General features: G+C 48.7%; 1 protein-coding gene and 1 pseudogene across 1 annotated transcript; one reads left to right on the plus strand and one right to left on the minus strand.

Annotated features, from left to right (window-relative positions):
* The first annotated feature begins 1,664 nt into the window (after positions 1 to 1,664).
* Positions 1,665 to 4,066, plus strand: LOC149111715 (uncharacterized; annotated as a pseudogene).
* A 5,403-nt stretch (positions 4,067 to 9,469) lies between these two features.
* On the minus strand, positions 9,470 to 10,772 carry LOC149111716 (uncharacterized). Its single transcript, XM_089289721.1, has one exon. It carries the CDS (start codon positions 10,690 to 10,692, stop codon positions 9,490 to 9,492), a length of 1,203 nt encoding a protein of 400 aa, XP_089145847.1. The 5' UTR covers positions 10,693 to 10,772; the 3' UTR covers positions 9,470 to 9,489.
* Between the last annotated feature and the right edge of the window lie 3,528 nt (positions 10,773 to 14,300).

Consider the following 14,300-nt stretch of genomic DNA (forward strand, 5'->3'; position numbering starts at 1 on the left):
ATTCGTGTTTAAAAATTTTACTAACAACCCGACTGGAAGAAATATTGGTGGGTAAATTTCGTTGAAGGCACTCTTCATGATTACGCATGCGCTGATGCTTTCGGACTTACAGCGGTAACCACAATGATGGAATACCACTAGTCGGTCTAAGTAAATAGATTTTGCGACATTCAGCCCTTCCAAGCATAAGATCGGCCAGAGGCCTCCTGGGAGGGTTCCATGGTTTGCATCAAATACGCGGCAGCGTTAAATGGGTTTGGTGTCCCGGTGAAAGTCCTCCCATGCAACTGATCTTAGGGCATTCCGCTCTCAAGCTTTGCGAAATTGGTGAGTTGCGCCACCACGTAGGTCGGTGAGATGGAAGGTATGTTCCGTTGTTGTTGTTGTTGTTTTTTTTTTTTAACACTTTATTTAAACAAGGGTTTCACATTCAGTGGCCGGGCTGGTATTCGAAAAGAGCCCTGCTATAGGTAGATTGTAAATACTAGAATATAAAATTGTAGTCGGAAGTGTAAACACCTGTAGGAAATAGAACTATGCATAACGTGAGTCAAAAGAGCTATACTGAAGATTGGTATGAATTTCAAGTCTTATGCCTCCACGCAAGATTCTGAACAGAATACACTCGATGGCATTAACAGAATGATGTAAGTTAAGTATAGAACTTCGCGCTTTGTTGACTTGAACACCCTGAAACGAACAACGAAATGCACGTCCGAAAATTTTAGTTTTCGCGTAAAGAGAAATAAGCTTCGTGAATTAATTTGGCCAATTATACTAAAACCGCGTGCCGTTAAGTGTCAGGGTCCTGGCTTCCCTTGATACGCCGCACATGACGTACCCAGGCCATGATTTTTCCTGACACGCCGCAACGGACGTATCAGGATCGGAACATGGCACTCTCCGACATGTCACGTTTCTTGACACGTCACGTTCTGATCTCGGACACGCCAAGTGTCGAGGAATTTTACGGCCACACAAATCCCACGTAATTACTCATTTCACGCAGCTTATTGATATCTTTGCGCAATGCGTAAAGGAGCGTACAGATACGTTATGGATATCTTTACGCAATGCATAAAGAAGCGTTAAGCTGCGTTGTTGATATATTTACAGAATGCTTAAGATGCGTTAATGATACCTGTACGAAATCCGCAAAGTAGCGAAAAGACGCGCTAATAATACTATAGCTGTTTATCTGGTTTGAGGCTTCTATTACAGGTAAGTTCTTCCGTAAGAAGCACTCATTACCACAGGGTATATTTTTCAAGTCAGCTCTGTTTTCAGCAACCGGAGCCTTCATTTCCTTCATTTATGATGCAAAAGAACAATCAAGTTGAATTTACTTTGCCAACTCGTATAATGTACACACATATAAAGTGGGGGTTCTGGCGCAGCAGTATACAACAAAGGATCAAACAGGCAAAAAAAAACGCTCCCACCCTCAACTTCCCGATGCTTGAGAGGGAAGTTGAGGGTGGGAGCGTTTTTTTGCCTGTTTGATCCTTTGTTGTTGTATACTGCTGCGACCAGAACCCCCACTTTACATGTGTGTGTGTGCGAGAACGGCTGATGCGTGAGCGCTGCGCCAGAACTGTGAATGTAACGCAACAGCGCAGCAGTAAAAAGGCAAAAAAGCTGGTCCATCGACGCTGCACGTCCGTAATCAATATGCGCGGATGTGCCCTTCACTAGTTTATACAAAAGTGCGCCAGAAAGTTTTTCCTATTGGAGAAGTGCACGCTCAGTGTATACGGCGTCGACATGGCTGCCGCGAGATACTCGTCCGATGTTCTGCAAATGTTCTATGGCCCAATACCGAGGGAGGAAAGAATAAACCTTCCCCAGCCGTTGGCATACGAGGTTCACCAAATATATGACGGGTTTGAAATATCCCAAAACAATTTCCAAGAATGGCTCCGTGTGTGGAGAATGGCAATATCCGAAAGGAACCCAAACAATAGAGATCTTTTGAGGTTTGCAAGAGAAAACAAAGAAAAGATCACCGATTTGGTCGAACAAGAAACCCTAAGGTTAAAAAGCGTTAAAGTAAGTTTCGGGTTACAAGTAAAGTTCTCAATAGAAAGAAACGACGAAACGCAATTCATGGAGCATTATTTCAAAGAAGACGAAACGCACGTTTTCGAAAGGAACGATGAGGAAAAGATAAAACAAAAATTCGACGAATTCATTGAAAACGCAAAAGGGGAAATAGAGCACTGGTCCGAGATGGGATCAGGATGGGCGGTTGAAAGGATACAGGTCGCGTACGTGAATGTTGCGCGCTATCAGCCACTTCGCGGAGGGACCTATCTGCCTCTTCCCGCCAAACTGTCGAACAAGAATGCAATAATCAACGTGAAAAACAGAGATGACGAATGTTTGAAGTGGGCACTCAGAGCCGCTTTATTCCCTCCGAAAAACGGGAAAGACCCGCAAAGACCAAGCAAATATCCGGTCAACGACGGTATCAACTACGCAGGCATCGATTTCCCCACACCGGTAAAACAGATGGGAAAGCTCGAGGCACAAAACCCAAAACTCGCAATAAACGTATTTGGCTGGGAAAACGATGGTGTGATTGTGCACCGGATAAGCCAAAAACAAGCGAAAGTGCCGCGGATAAACCTGATGTTAATCGAGATAGGGGAACTTCAGCACTATTGTTACGTAAAAAGAGAAAGCGCTTTGCTGTTCGATCAGACCAAGCACAGAGATAAAAAGCACTATTGCATGATGTGCTTGACCGGTTTCTCAAGAGCAGACTTGCTCGTGAGTCACAAAAAATATTGCAACGGTGTGAACGGCGTGCCGACAAGGATTGAGATGCCGAAAGATGAGGGAAAACATCCTTTCATTCGAAAACTTCAAAAATCAGATGAAGGCGTCTTTCATTATTTACGCGGACTTTGAGGCAATTGTCAGAAAGATTCTGGGCTGTGAGCGTGAGAGAGTGCAAACAAGTTACACAGAGAAGACCGAAAAGCACGAGGCATTTGGGTACTCATACATGGCTGTGAGAAGTGATGGTAAAGTGGTAGGTTCGAACACTTACAGGGGCGAAAACGCGGTGGGAACGTTTTTAAGTGACATTCTGCAGGAAGAGGAGAAAATAAGAGTGAGTTTGGCCACCAAGGAACCGATTGATATGACGGCCGAAGACTGGGAAAAATTCAAAAACGCAAAAGCCTGCCACGTTTGTAACAAAAGTTTGATAAAAGACGAATTCTTAGACCCAGAGCCAATCTGGGACCATGACACAGGGAGCTATTGCGGTCAAAGTCACAAAAGTTGTTATTACGCGGCGCTCAAAAAAGTAAAATTTGTTGGGCCAAAAAGAGAAAGAAAAGAAAAAGACAAAATTGACGAATGGGTTGCAAAAAATCAGGAAACATGTTTGTTCTGCGCAGAAACTTTTATGAAGAAAAACTTCAGAGAAGCGGTAAAAGACCATTGTCACATAACGGGCAGGTTCCGCGGAGCCGCACACAGCGAATGCAATAAGAAACTGCGAATTAACCCGAAGACGGACCCAATACCAGTCGTATTCCACAACTTGAGGGGCTACGACGCGCACCACTTGATGCAAGCGATGTCGCAGCTGGAGAAAGAGGTGAAATGCGTCGCTAACAACATGGAGAAATATATCACATTCTCAGTCGGTAATCTTCGTTTCATCGACAGCTTGAACTTTTTGCAAGGAAGCCTTGATTCACTTGTAAGAACGACACCGAAGGAGGCGTTGAAAATAACATCAACGATTTCGAAAGGCAGCGACCTGCTTTTCAAAAAAGGGATCTACCCTTACGAGTACATGGACTCACGGGAGAGATTCGACGAGACGAGGCTTCCTGACAAAGAGAAGTTTTACAGCAAGCTGAACGACGAGCACATAACAGACCAAGAGTACACACACGCGCAGGTCGTCTGGGAGGCTTTTGGATGCAAAACGCTGGGCGATTATCACGATCTTTACGTGAAAACGGACGTCGCACTGCTGGCGGATGTTTTTGAGAACTTCCGAAACCTGTGCCTCAAGCAGTACGGGTTGGATCCGGCGTATTATTTCACGTCGCCAGCCCTCTCTTGGGATGCGCTCTTGAAAAAGACGGGGATCGAGCTTGAGCTCCTAACGGACTACGAAATGCATCTTTTCGTGGAAAGGGGAATGCGGGGCGGAATCTCCATGGTGAGCAAGAGGTACGCCAAGGCAAACAACCAGCAAGTACCGGACTACGACCCCAGCAAGCCCAAAAAACACATCATCTATCTCGACGCAAACAACCTTTACGGATGGGCGATGTGCAAGCCCCTCCCGATAAGAGGCTTCAAGTGGAAAAGAGAGTCACCCACAGAGGAAGAGATTCTTGGTATGAAAGAAAACGCGAAGAAGGGGTGCATTCTCGAGGTCGATCTCGAACACCCGCAAGAACTGCACGAGGAGCACAACAGCTATCCCCTGGCGCCGGAGAAAAAGGCCGTTTAAAGGGAGTGGATGTCGGACTACCAAAAGGGGCTGATGAAAGACCTGGACCTGAAACCCCCGGACAGCAAGAAACTGCTGCTAACGCTTCATGACAAAAAGAACTACGTCGTGCATTACAGGAACTTGCAGTTTTATCTGAAGCAGGGCATGAAACTGAAGCGCGTGCACAGGGTCCTTGAGTTCGAACAAGAACGCTGGATGGAGCCATACATCCGGATGAACACAGAGTTCAGGAAGAAAGCGAAGAGCGACTTCGAAAAGAACTTTTACAAGCTCATGAACAACTCCGTTTTCGGCAAAACCATGGAAAACCTGCGTAACCGCGTTGACATAAGAATAGTGCGCAGCAACGAGACGGACAAAATAAGGAAATTGATCGCCAGCCCTTTGTACTCAAGACATGTTTTATTCTCAAACGACATGGCGGGAATCGACAAGCGAAAAAGCAAGCTGTTTCTCAACAAGCCGGTCTACACGGGGATGACGATCCTTGACAACAGCAAGATCCTGATGTACGACTTCTATTACAACGAGCTTAAAAAGCAGTACGGCTCGAAGTGCGAGCTCTTGTACACGGACACCGACAGCCTTCTTGTCGAGATCGAAACAGAAGACGTCTACGAAGACATGAAAAACAACATTGGCCTTTACGACACGAGCGACTACCCGAAAGAGCATCCACTCCACTCAAACACAAACAAAAAGGTCTTGGGCAAAATGAAAGACGAATGTGCAGGGACCCCTATCGCAGAGTACGTGGGTCTGAGACCGAAAATGTACTCCATCCTGAAGGCGGACGAAAAAAATATCAAAAAAGCGAAGGGTGTGAAAAAGAACGTTGTCAAGAAACAAATAACGCACGAACAGTATAAGGAAACGCTTTTTGGCGCGAAGCAGCAATGGCATGGAATGAATATTTTTCGGAGCGAGGGACACGAGATCTACGGCATGCATCTTAACAAAATTTCGCTTTCGCCATTTGATTCAATGCGATGGATAGATGACGATGGCATCCATACAAAATCTTACGGGTACATCGGCACGGATGTATTGTCAACATTAACAGATGACGAACTTAGAGGGCTGGAAGCCGAAGTTTCAAAGTTGCTCTGGGGGTAATTGTGTGTTCGGAGGGACAACGAGAAGCTCTTCACGAACAAAGCCGCGCTTGGGCCCGTCGCGCAGATAGTAGAGAACGGGTTGATCGGGTTTGGAAAAAGCTCTTTCAATGCCGAAAACTTTCAAAGACCAGATTGGGTCCGTGGCCCTTTTCACGCCCCCTTCAAGCTCGCCGGGCTGGTAGAGATAAAGAATTTGGACAACAGAGGGGAGGATTTTTTCGCGTTTTCCGACAGGCCTCGTGTAAGGTGTCGACGGCCTTGCGTAAACAGATTTTTCTTTGATGGCGACGGCGGGTTTCGTGCCGATAAGGCTTGTGACCTCGTTGTTCAAAGCCGAGACAACTTCAGGAAGTCTTTTCACCCAGGCGGCGGACCGCTTGCCCTCAGGGAGAAGCATTTCCACGGCGTACTGGTATCCGAACAAGCGCTCCGCCAGGGTGCGGTTGAAACGTTCGACAATGACCTGGTCGCGGTGAATGTTAACGCGCCCGCGCCGGATAAAGGTTTTGTGCTTGTCCATCTCTTTCGTGACAGCGCCCATGAATTCGCGCCCGGGGTCAACCTGCAGCATTTCAGGCCACTCGAGAGGCGAGCGCTTGTAAATCTTCTGAAAGGCCAGGGCGACCTCATCAGAATTTTTCGAAGTCAGGGGTTCGGCCTCTTTGTAGCGGCTGGCCAGGTCGACAACGGTCAGCGCGTATTTGAAAACTTTGCGGTCGCGAGGGAGTTTGTCGTGCGGCAGAAAAAGAAGGTCCGCCTGGTGGACCTTATTGGGTGTGGGAACGTCGAATTTCGGCCGAGGAATTCGCTTCGGCGCAGGGAGGAATATCTGCCAGAGCGCTTGCCTGATGAGCCACTTTTTTGCGGCTTCTTCAGGTACCTTGGCGGCCTCGGCTAAGTTTTTTGATCGCGGCGATTCCTTTCCAGTAGCCCCCGAGGCCGTAGTATATCTTTGCGAGTTTGGCCTCCATATAAGTAAGGCGTAAAAAAGCTTAAAGGAACCGGAAAGCCGCGTAGCCCAGAGCGAGCGCCCCAGCGCCCACGAACGCGAGTTCGCCATCTTTCTGCTGCTCGCTTGGCTGGTAGAAATCTGAGAACTTCGGCTCCTTGGGGGGCACCATCTGCTTGTCAGGATGCGCCTGGTTGTAGAGTTTGAAGGCGTAGTCGGTGTTGGTCATGTTCTGCTTGGCCTGCTCCTTTGTTTGCGCGTTGGTCGCGATCCAGTCGAGAAGTTGTGTCCGGTCTCGCGTGTATTTGGCGTAAGCCGCTAGATAATCTTCGAGAGCTTTGTCGTGGCGCTTATTTTCTTCAAGCGCGGGTTTGTCGCCCCCACCGAGCGCCCTCGCCAGATAATTGCCGCCGATAAAAGCCGTGGCGTTTAACACAGCCCCGCCAATCATGATCGCGATGCTCGCCATGGTTATATATTAATCGGAAGCTTTTTTCAAATCATTATTAAACGCTGTCGGGGAGGATTTTCTGGTCTTCGAGGTACTTTTTGAGCGCAATGCTGCCCGCCATGACGGCGGTGAACTTCATGTAATTCATAAAGCTGCTGCTGGGATCGGAAGTGAAATTCTCTTTCACAACCTTTTTCGCGGCCCAGCCGATGCCCGCGGCTAATCCCCTGAGAGTTGCGGCGTCAATGACGGTCTTGACAAGCTTGTTGTCGGACATGGCGCGCTTGATATAAGGAAAGAGCGAAAGTTTAAAACAAAATTAATCTGTCTTCTCTTCTTCTTCTTCTTCTATCCTTTTCTTTTCTCTAAGTCGTTTAATCTCTTCTTCCATCCTTGTCTTCTCTTCTTCTTCTTTCTTCTCTTTCTTTTTTCCATCTTGTTTCAAATTCTTCGGCCGTTTCACACCACATTATGTTGAGAAGATGGGAGACTCTTTCATAAACCTTTTTGTTGAAGTCATACCATACCATAGCAATTCCAAGAATCGCAAATGAAGAGACGGCAACCTGCGTAATGTTAACTTTCGGCATGGTTATATACACTACACGCAAACGTTCAAAGCATTTTTTTAATCCTTTCGCTCGAGCAGGCTCTGGCTCGACACTCGCGGGCTCAGGCGCGGGTTCCGGCCTTTCTAATTTGTCGAACACGGGCTTGGCCATCGCCTTGAGCTCTTCACGTTTGTAATAAATCCCTAGCAGTGAAACGCCTATGCCGCCAATACCAATCCATTGGTTGGTGCTGAAGCCAAAAAGGCCGCCGCTCTTTGGGCTTTCGCTCTTTGGGCTTTTACTTTCTGTAGACGGGGCTGGTTCAGGGGCCTCTGTGCCGGCTTTTGCTTCCTTTCCCGCGTGATAAGCGTCGGCCGCTTTCTTCTGTTCTTCCCGGGGCAGCCGCGTTCTTTCGGCAACCATTTTTCCGGCGGCCACACGCTTGGAGGTTTTTACGCGCTGCGTGGTTGCAGTCGGAGTCGTCGCTTGCTGTGTGGGGTTCCACCCCATATCCCCGGGGCGCGGGGCAGAGCCCCGTTCATCGGCGGCAGGCGCTGCCTTGGTCTCTACCTGAGGCGCAGTGACGGCGGCAGGCGCGCTCTCGGATTGTTCGGTTGACATTGAATCGAACCGTATTATAAGCAAATGAAAAAAGTTTAATTGTTAACAATTTACCAGCAAGACCTCAACATTTGTTGATGAATGGTGACCATTTATTCTGCAGTTGCTGAGCCGGGTACTTCATCAACGTCCTCAAGCGGATTGCCGTGTTCATCACGAGAAGGGTGGCTCTGCTCCGGCAACTGTGGACTAAAATCAATATGTTTTGTGGTGATCAGCGCCGCGTTGGCCGCAGCAAGAAACCGGCCGCACTTCAAAGCAAGGTTGCCGGCAAGATTGGAGAGCTCTTTGTTCAAGATGAAGTCGTTTCTGAGCTCTTTTTGGTAAGCCTCGATGTCTTTGATTTTGACGGTCATTCCGACCACTTTGGTTGCAAGAAAAATGAAGCTGTCGATCAGGCTTTCCGTTGTCTTCGAGCCCACGTACGTCTCGAAGCGTTTGGTGTATTTCTCGACCTCTTTGTCGCTCAGGCGCTTCACCTGCTCGTGGGTCAGCTGCACTCCGATGGCCTCTTTGGTTTTGCCTGTGGACACCAGCACGGCCAGCTGCTCGCGAAGAGTAGGAATGTCGGGGGCGGTTGGAACAAGGCCACCTGCGGGACCACTCGACGGCTCGGGCTCGGTTTGAAGAAGTTTCATAACGTCTTCTAAAGCGGCGTCTTCTGCAGCCATTGTGCAAGGCTTTATACAGCTTGCATTTTTTTATTCAAATAACGTTACCCCGTATGGGTGCCGAAGCGCGAACACAAGAAAAGAGAATTTCCAATCTTTAAGCTTTGAAACCAGGCCTTTGTACTCATCAGGGGAGAGCTCGCCGGCGTAATCGTCGAAGATGGCTTTCGTTGTCCTCACCGAAGGGGTGTTAAAGAGGACGATCGCCGCCACGTTCTCGCGGAAGGAAGATGTTATTCCGGTCAACTTCTGGGTCAGCGCCCACACGCTGATGCCCATATGTCGTGCAGAAAAGGCGAGATTCACCAGCTCGCCTGTGCGCCCTTTCACATCTTTGGAGGCCGCGCAGTCGTCGAGGATTATGAGCGTGTTGGTGCCCTCGGAAAGCCATCTCACGAGCCTCAACCACCTTTCCACGTCGTGCTGCTCACAGACAATCACTTCCATTCTCGGATCGTTTTCGCCAAGCCGGTGGTAGGTCTTGTTGTGCGTGAACGTCGGGCAGATGAGCACGATGAAGTCGAACTTTCCGCGGAACGGGCCGTAGAGCTGGTCCACCACGAACCTCGATTTGCCAGAATTGGTCGGCGCCACGATGAGAGCGTTGAAGGGTATCTTGCTGGGGTCCATGTTCCTATATTAAAACTGTACAGATTCCAGCTGTCTGTCCACAATACTGAACTGGGAGTCGGAGATGACGAATACGTGGCATTTCACGTCGCCTGAGCCTTCGGTTTTCCGCTCAATTTTCAGCTGGACACCGTCCATACTGTTCACGATGCGCGTGCCGCTGCCGTGCATCGACTGATCCGCCATCGTGCGCATATCGATCACAAGCCCGAACCTGTCACCGGTGTAAAACTTTGTCATATCCATGTGCTCCGTTTTATTTTTTTCTTTCACGAACAAGTTGCGGGCCTCTTCCCACATGTCCTTGCCTTCGATGCCGTTGTTGTAAAGCATGTTGGGCGAGCCGTTGACCGTGACGCTGACTTTCGTCAGATCGGGGAAGATGAATTTTTCTGAATCTCTGGCGCCCGCGGTATACGGCTCAACGAACAGGAGGAGGAGGGCTTTGAGTGACCTTCTTTGGGCGTTGACTTTGATGGTGAGCCTCGGGTCAACGTCTTTTTTGAAGGGCATCTCTTTGTCATGCGTCACGTGGTCGTAAAGCAGCTCTTTGCCGCTGGTGTAAACGCTCCGCGCCTCGTCTGCCAGAGTCTTGCTGCGGATCATTTTGTACTCGAGCTGGATGTCTTTTAGCTTGTATTTCAGCTGAGTCGTGTCGGAGCCTTTGACCACATGTATAGCTTCGGCAAGTTTTACATCGAACTTGAGGTCGTTGTAAAGGGCCTGGGGGTAGAAAACGCCGTAAACCTCGGTCAGCTTGTTTTCAGCGTCGACGCCCGAGGTTTTCTTGTCTCCCGCGTCTGAGCGGATCTTGCACAGATCCTCGCTCTGAATCCCTTCGAGAATCCTGTTTTCTCGCTCTTCCTGCGAAAGGAAAAGGTCTTCGAAAGTTTTGTAGTTGTCGTACCCAACCGTGTCTTGCAGGGTTCTTCCCGCAAACGACACGACCAGCTTGTCAACGAGCGCCCTCGTGACGTTCTGGACGAGAAAGTTGTTGGCGTGCCCTTCAGAAAGGTCGATGTCAAAGACAAGCGCTAGCGAGCCCGGCACCAGAACCTCGTTCTCGTTCAGCTTGGGCACGTAAACGTACAGTGTATTGCCGGGGTTGGCTTCAGATGGGTTAAAGGTAATTCGCTTGACCGCGCGCTCGGCCTTCATGGCCTGTAACGTCTTTTCACAGTACGTTGGGCGAAGGTTCTCTGGAACTGACATTGTATTAATACGCGGGCGATTATTTCTAATTTGAAAAATAATAGGCTTGAAATATATCGCTATGTCGGCGGAAGGCGGTGGCGAATTTGGCTACGAAGACACTGAACTTGACAGGCTACTTGACCACGACTCTGATGATGATAAAAGAGAACAAGAGGGTGACACAACCCGTCCTTTTAAGCCAGGCGCGGCGTCCACTCCATACCAAACTGGCGACCCCTCCCACGGGGGCGAACAAATGGAAATGCTTACAATGCATCACGAGCATTCCGGCCTTCCTGACACTTCTTATGATGAAGATACCACCTCTTTGTTAGGTGCGGAAGGAACCCCGAGAACAGTTTCAACAGAAGAGATTGAAGAAAGGCTAAACAGGTTGAGGGAACCGCTCACAAAAGTCCTTCCTGAGAGTGCAATCCCTTTTGTCCCCCCTTCTTTAGAACAAGGAGAAATTTCGAAAGTCAAACATTATATCAAATCTCTGTACCCCAATGCCAAAGTTGATGAGCTGAACTTCAAATTCTCCAAAAATAGAAAATTTATAGCGGTTATTGGCCCGAATGAGGGTGACCCAAAGTAGTTTTAGAAAACGGGAAAGGTTTACTGCAAAAATTCTTAAATGCAGGCTTTGTCAAAAAAGCCCTGGGAAAGCCAGGTCTAAAAGTTATCAGAGAGACCTCCGATTTGATTCGAAAAAAACAAAAAGAACTTCAGGAATCAAGAAATAAAATTGCAGACGCAAAAGAAAAATTGCGTGAGCAAAATGAATTGGTAATGACTCTTAATGAGCGGTTAAATAGAGAAAAAGCCAAGATTGATCAGTTAAAAGACCTGCCAGAATATGAAGAAGAAATAAAAAGGAAGAAACAACTGGCAAAAAATTTGGAAAAAGATTTTAAAACCGCGACAAAAGAAAGAAAAGAACTTGAAACAAAATTAAAAAAACTGGGCGATCATGTCGAAAAGAACGCCCGCCTTGAAGCAAGTATTTCGGAAGAGATAAAGACAAGAAATGCAATGGAAGAAAGGCTCAACCAAATAAAACCATTGGACGGCCTGAAAGAGCAGGAAAGCGAGCTGCAGCGCCAAAACGAGGAAGACCAGGCGATCATCCAAGATGAGAATGCCTCGCCCTCCGACAAAGAAGTCGCAGAAGGCAGAGTGGCAGAAAGAAACGAGGAGATCGCTCGTTTGCAAACTCAGATCGCGGAAAGGGAAATGGGGCGGGCTCTCTTGGAAAGGGTCAAGGAAATCTTCAAAAAGTATGACGTGACGTTGACCGCTATTCTTCGGTGCTGTCATCGGGGTCCTCACCAGAGGTTTGAAAGCCACCGGCAAAGCTTTGGGCAACGGCCTCAAAGGTGTTGCCGCGAAACTTGGTTCTCTGCTGCCCCGGCTGATTGGCACGATTGTGAGCTTCCTTTTCAAAGCCGCAGGCCAAGTCGTCGGGTTTCTGGCCGAGCACACCTGGCTGCTTATTCTTGCCGCGGTGGCCTTTTTGTTCGAAGAATATTTTAAGAAGCAGCGTTAACCAGCGGGGCTCTGCCCCGCGCCCCGGGGCTGTGGGGGTGGAACCCCACACTTACCGCCAAGCCATGAACAGCAAAGCCGATAATCCAACTACACCGACAATAACCGCCGTTTTGTTAATTTCGTGTTGCGGTGTTTTATCCGGAGCCTCGGGCTCTATTTTTTGCGCCGTCGGCTGTGCTTGCTGAGTTTCGGTCGAAGCTGACTTCCCTGATTCGGCTGTTGCGGCTTTGTGTATCGGGTTGGACGGGTGGCTGTTGGGCGGGTTAATTTTTGACGGGCCGCCTGCCATTGGTTTGAGACCAGCTTTTTTCGTCTCCGGATTTACCTCGTTGTTCACCCCCAGTTTCATCCCGGAGACCGCCTCTTTCAGCTTGTTGTTGTAACCGATCGTGCTTGCGGTGTTGATTATCATCTGCGCGGGCATGAGCCAGGCCAGGGGGGGCTACAGTGAGACTGAGCCTCACCTTCGCTTGATCCACCGCGAGCTGGTACCTTTGCACGCTCTGTGCCAGGTCGGGCTGTCTGATCGCGTCTTCCACCAGCACCAGGAACTCGCTTTGGGCTTCTCTCGCCCGGCCCCCAGAACCGAGAATGCTGCTGCGGACGTTGACTTGCGCGCCCAGGACGCAGTAAACGAAAGCCTCTATCGACTGGTTGATTCGTGCCAAGCCAGCCTGGGTCAAGCTATTCGCGGTGTTGGGTGCGAACCAGTCCGATTGGGTCTCAGAAGCGGCCTCCGGCTCGATGTAATAAATCAAGTTCCCATTTATTGCTTTGCCGCTTTCATCGCTGAATTTGTTCCATCCAGGGTATTTATAGTCGGTTTTCGACGGGCCCGCACCAGTCACGTACACGTAAACGCTTCCCAGACCGTGGTTTTCCCCGTGCGTGAAGCGGAAATCGCTCGAGGGGGCAATGCCGAACTCGCTGCATATCCTTTTGTACGAAGCGACGTCGTAATGATTATTAAATTGGTTGAAAGGCGGGTCTCCGGGCAAAGCGCTCATGCTCTGAATTCCTCCAAGCTGGTACAGAATGCGCCTGACCGTGAAGTACACGTGGAATTTGTAGAAAGCTCTTATCTGCGGGGGGAGATCCATCCCGCTGTCGAAGATTTCGCGAGAAACTCCGCACCCCTGTGTCGCGCAGAAGACCGCGACGTTGAGCTGCTGCGGCCAATATTTCATGTCGGGCCCTCCTAACCAGCGTTTTGATTCGGCTGCAGAAGTGTGTCTGAGTTTGGTTTTTTGAAATATTTCTCGGAATTTTGTCGTGAAATATTGATCAGGCGTGACGTATATTTGGATTTCGGCGTTGAATATTTTTTCAAGCTTGGCGCTTTGCCGTCGAAAGGTACTGCAGGGATGGGCAAAGAAACTTTTGAACCGAGCGGCGACAATTGATAAGGAAAACCCCCGCTGTCTCCCAAACCGAGCGCTTTTTTCATTTCTGCGCTCCAATATTTTCTGTCTGAGCCAAAGACGCTTTGAAACGAGTCTTCGCTTTCTTTGAAAAACACCTCCGCGGTCATGTTATTTTTCTCGTCGACGCTTCCTTGCGAAACGAACCGGCTTTTGTCCGCTTTGGGGAAGCGGTTTAAAAAGTTTATCCACGCCTTTTTCTTCGCCGCCTCCGCTTTTTTTAACGCAGGACCATTCCACAAATTGGCCATATTATTTGAACACAATTTTATTTGTTGAATATTATTTGAACACAATTTTATTTGTTGAATATAAAATGGTTGTTCTCACTATTGTCACGCAACAGAACGGCGAGACTATCTATTTTGAAAAACCGATACCGAAAGTGCATTACATGAAACTCATTTCTTGCAGTTCGTACAACTGCTGGGACAATTTGAAAAGAGAAGGTTCGGCCACCTTGGGAGATAAAAATAAAGATGTCGCTTTGTCAGTTGGCAAAATGCTCCCAGGGCATTAGGGACCGTTCATTTTTTATGAGGTAGGGGGGGCTGGTGGGATTTGGGGGGGGGGCATGCGAAAAAAAATGGCTTTCGAGGGGGGGCCATCCCAAAAAAATAAGGGGAAAAGGGGGGGTCACCTGAAATATTTTAG

Source organism: Orbicella faveolata, unplaced genomic scaffold (assembly GCF_042242905.1).
Source record: "Orbicella faveolata isolate gen_17 unplaced genomic scaffold, um_ofav_v1 contig_2, whole genome shotgun sequence".
In the NCBI taxonomy this organism is placed as follows: Eukaryota; Metazoa; Cnidaria; class Anthozoa; order Scleractinia; family Merulinidae; genus Orbicella; species Orbicella faveolata.